We start from the raw sequence: 4,566 nt of genomic DNA on the forward strand, positions 1-4,566 counted from the left end.
TTCTTCTTAATTTGCTCAATTAAAAATAATGGTCAGAGTGCCTGTACACTTGCCAGAGAGAGAGACAGAGACAGAGAGAGAGAGACAGAGAGGAGAGGGGAAAAAGTCAACTCCCCACAAGGCATGGTTACGTGCAATCCCTTCTCCATTCTGTTAGGATTTGGGGGGACAAATTCATATGCTCTTGGAATGTTCTTCAAGCTGCTAGGCTGGGATCCCAACTGTACTGTCTGCTTTGTGGGTTCTGGCTGCCTTATCGTTCATGGAGCCAGCCCTAACCTGCTCAGTTTTTAAATTTATAAGTCAGGAACCCACACTAATGTCAACTTGCCTCTGCCTTAGGGTAACTCGATTTAACCTCTCTGGGATTGTTTCCTCATCAGCAATAACTATCTTGCCAATTTAACAGCAATTGAGGAACCAGACAAGGTAACCAATGTAAACGCTCTTTGAAAAGTATAGAAATATTCATATAAGTAGCCTATCATTACTCTCAGTCTTGCTTATAATCTTGGATATATTACACGGCTGAGGGCGCATGAAGTGGCCAGACTTCACTGTTCCTAGTACAGTTTCTAGAGCTTCTGCTTCAGGATAAATTTCCTCACACCCAGTCTTTGCTTTGTTGCCTGCTCAACACTTCTTTACTTGTCTGCCTACTTTTCTGAGCGTGTTACCTAGGACAGTATCCTCAAAACGGAGGAAAGAAGGGCATTTTTCCTACAGACATGCCTGCAGGTGCGGTCCCGTCAATATTTAGTGAACACCAAGCTATAATAGAACGGAAACAGGAGGTGCACAGATGAATAATGGGGCATAAACAGATAGGCATAACACGCTTTGTGTTGGAAAGGTGGAGTTGCCGCCCCATCTGCGAGCAGCAAGAGCAGCAGACTAGCAGCAGGCAGCAGAGGAAGTCCCAGCTCGTCTCTGGACGCCAAAGCTAGGATGGAAGCTCTGCGACTTGCCAGGCAGCCCTCCAGCCATTCTTCTTTCTTAGAACCCACAAAAGATAAAAGCTCCTTTCTTACTACTGTGCTATAGTAGACATACCTGCAGACTCAAAGCACTTCGCCCGAGCGTTCCCTTTTAGGGAGCCACTGCGCCCCCCAGCGAAAGAACTGCGACAGAACTCCAGGTGGACACCCGAAGTCGCGGAACACCTTCACAGCCTCCTCCTATAGGAGGCCGGTTTCTCCGACCCGCCCCTTAGGAAGCCCCGCCCTCGACGCAACTCGTTTTGTGGCACCGATTGGCTGACTTTTGTGCGTGAGGACGTTGCGTCGCGGGGCGGGGCGGGCGAGAGGTGTCCGTCGGGCTTCTGCCGGGTGTCCCTCGACACCAGAGGTGTCCGTCGGGCTTCTGCCGTGTGTCCGTCGCCGCCGCCCCCGCCTTCGTGCCGCATCTACCCCTGGCCAGCTTTTAGAGGGTACAGCGACAGCCAGGGCTTCAGGTGGTCACGCGCTGCCAAACATCTCCGCCGAGCCGCCTTTTTAGCAGGCGGCTCTTCTGGGCCGAGTCCAGGTCGCGGGGAAAATGGCGGCGGCGCCCCGGGGCGTTCGGAAGGGGCAGCTGCTAGGGTGTCGGTCCCGACCACTTTCCCGGCTCCTCTTTCTGGCCCAGGCCGTCCTCCTTTTGCTGCCCGCCGCCCAGGCAGGCCTCTGCCCCACGCTCTGCTCCTGCCGCATTCCTGTGCTGGACTGCAGTCGCAGGAAACTGCCCGCGCCGAGCTGGAGGGTGCTGGAGGCCCCGCTGCCCCCCGACACTGTCAGTCTGTGAGTAGAGCTGCCAGGCGGAGGGGCCGAGAGATGGGGGTGCTCCCGTCTCTCGGAGGACGAGAGGGAACTTGGCCTAGTTGGAGGGCGTGGTGGGGAGTCTAAGTTCTGAAGGAAATTGCCATTACAGTATTGTGAACTTTGTTTTGGTTGGTGGAAGCTTGACAGAGTCGCTGTTAAGATTACTGGAGGCTTGTATGAAGACCAGAGTGAAATCTTGGAGCCAGGGAATCTGATTTCCTGGGCTGGGGAAATTCAGTGTTAAAGGCTCACGGGTCCTGGGCACCAGCAGTAACATTCTGGGTGATTGGGGGCGGATTGAACACAGTGGTACATCTGGCTCACTTTGGACTGCATTCTTGGGTGTGTACTTAAGCTTGAATGGTCCTCAGACCGCGACCTCTGAAGGCTTATGTACTCCATTTTTTTCCCTAGTTCGCATATTGGCTCATTTTGTTCTGCAGTTTTGATACATCATAAGATCGAAAACATTTATCAGGAGCGCCAGTACTAACCCAGAACACCTTTATAGGTAGCATCCCATAAAATCTAATTTAAGATTCACTGTGAAGAGGGAAGGAGTATTTATTCCAAAATCATGTATTGCTTTGTTTTCAGTGTATTTTCTTGTGGCAAAGAATCCAAAGGTCTTTAAGTATGAGGCGCAAGTATTCTGGAGTTTCCATTGCTAAATGTTTATGTTAACAGGCCTGTATCAGAAAGTGGCACCTGGAGAGCTAAGTAGTTTTGAGTCAGCCTGAACAACAGGAGGTATTAAATGTTGCAATTATGAGGCTTCTTAACTGCCAACTTACAGTTATTTCTTTGCCACCAACTGAGCAACATGTTTGTTGACAGACTTCTAATAGACGGCTCTAAAAAAAGTCATCACTAAAAAGAATAGCTGGAGGTGCAATTAAAATATGAGGGGTTGGGACCAGCAGTTAACATAATGGTTATGTTGCTGGACTCCCATGTAGTCGACTGTGGTTCGTGTCCCGGATCCGGTGGCTTAAAACTCACACCAGGCACGTATGCGTGCGTGCCCAAGATCCCAAGAGGAGAATGGAGAAGGGATTGCAGCGGTCCATCCCCCCGGGGGGTGATTTCTCGTTCTCTGTCTCTTTCTGTCTGTCTGGCAAGCGCATGCGCCCTAGAGCAAAAACCTCTCAAGTATATATATATGTGGTTGGGACCAGCAGATGGTATAACAGTTACATTCTCTTGACTGACTGTGGTTCAAGTCTGACCCAGTGGCTTGAAATACAGGCATGTGTCAATCCTGGGAGGAGAATGGAGAAGGCTGGCCATCTCCACTGGGGGGTGATTTTTCACTTTCCCTCTTGCTGTCTCTGGACCCAACCCTCAGTGCATGTGTCCGAAGGCAATAACTTACCCCAAAATAAATAAATAAATAAAGAGGGGCTACTTAGTTTTCATTGGAAATAGAATACAAATAGAAGGTCTCTGTTGCAGAGATTAAGAAGTACAGACCGAGCATCCCTAATCTGAAAAGTGGAAATGCTCCAAAATTTGAAACTTTTTGAGCTCCTACATGACACCAGGAGCAGAAATTTCCATATCTGATTTCATGTGATAGGTCACAGTCAGAATGCTGAAATGTCTGAAAATACTCAGACTAGGGGCCAGCAGTTGGTATGGTGGTTGAGGTGTGGGACTCCCACATGGCTGACCATGATTTGAGTCCTGGACCTGGCCATTTGCTTTCTCACTTTCCCTCTTTCTGTCTCTCTCTGGTTAAGTTAAAAAAATAAAATGATGATGAAGAATACAGTTAAGTAAAATAATTCTTTTTTGTTTTTGCTATAGGGTGCATGTGCTCGCCAGAGAGGCAGAGAAAGACAGATGGATAGAAAGTGAGAAATCACCCCCAAGGGGGATGGCCACAGTACAATCCCTTCTCTGTTCTCTCGGGATTTTGGGCACGTGTGCACACGTGCTCAGCATGAGTTTTAAGCTGCCAGGTCCGGGACTTAAAACTGCAGTCAGCTACATGAGAGTCCAGAGACTTAACCATTATGCATCTGCTGGCCCCATTAAAGTAATTTTTTTTTTTTTTTAATTTTCCATCCAAAATACACTGTGTACTGGTTCAATCAAGCACATCAACATACATGTTCTCAGCAAGTAATTTTCCAATTCTTACATCCTGCATACCTTGCCCTTTGTCTTGCCATCCCTGATTCCCCATCCCCTACCCTCTGCCATGTCCCATCTTCCTCCTCCATTGTCCCTGGCATCCATGGTAGCCCTCCATGCCTTCCGCCTCCCCCATTCAATTGTTCTGCCAATGAACTCAATTAGTCTAAATATATCCAATAGCTAGCACAGCTGAAACATACCTATACATGTACCCAAATCTGACCCTAGGCATAAACCCGTGAGTAGAATGAACATACTATAAAGTAGTACCCAGCTGTGTCCATACACCTCGCTGCAGTCATCAAATGTGCATTTTGTTTTTTCCTCCTGCTTTTTTTTTTTATTAAATTATATTACCTAACACTCATTCCCTGAGCATCATCACAACACACTAAATGTAGTTTCCCATCTAGGATAAACTGCATAGTGTCTTAATCAAGCATGTTATCACCAATACTATTCCATTTCTACTTTCATACATATGTATACATATATATATGTTTTTTATCCTATGTTTGACCCTCAGCCCTTTCCCCCTCTCCCGTTTACACTATCTCTGCTATAAACAGTTGTCTTCCAGAGGGGTCATTGAAAATGCGATACCTGCGAGTAGAGGGAGAGGGGCCAC

General features: G+C 47.8%; 1 protein-coding gene across 3 annotated transcripts in view; it reads left to right on the top strand.

Moving 5' to 3' along the window:
- Window positions 1-1,277: 1,277 nt before the first annotated feature.
- The window catches only part of LRIG2 (leucine rich repeats and immunoglobulin like domains 2), a 67,569-nt gene continuing 64,280 nt past the window's right edge, over window positions 1,278-4,566 (top strand). For all 3 annotated transcript variants that reach the window (XM_006149613.3, XM_006149614.3, XM_027772311.1), the window contains exons 1-2: window positions 1,278-1,306; window positions 1,348-1,775. In XM_006149613.3, the coding sequence (XP_006149675.1) occupies window positions 1,537-1,775 (239 nt within the window). In that variant the 5' untranslated portion in view covers window positions 1,278-1,306; window positions 1,348-1,536. The remainder of the gene's footprint in view (window positions 1,307-1,347; window positions 1,776-4,566) is intronic.

This window comes from Tupaia chinensis, unplaced genomic scaffold, assembly GCF_000334495.1.
Source record: "Tupaia chinensis unplaced genomic scaffold, TupChi_1.0 Scaffold000270_2, whole genome shotgun sequence".
Lineage (NCBI taxonomy): Eukaryota > Metazoa > Chordata > Mammalia > Scandentia > Tupaiidae > Tupaia > Tupaia belangeri.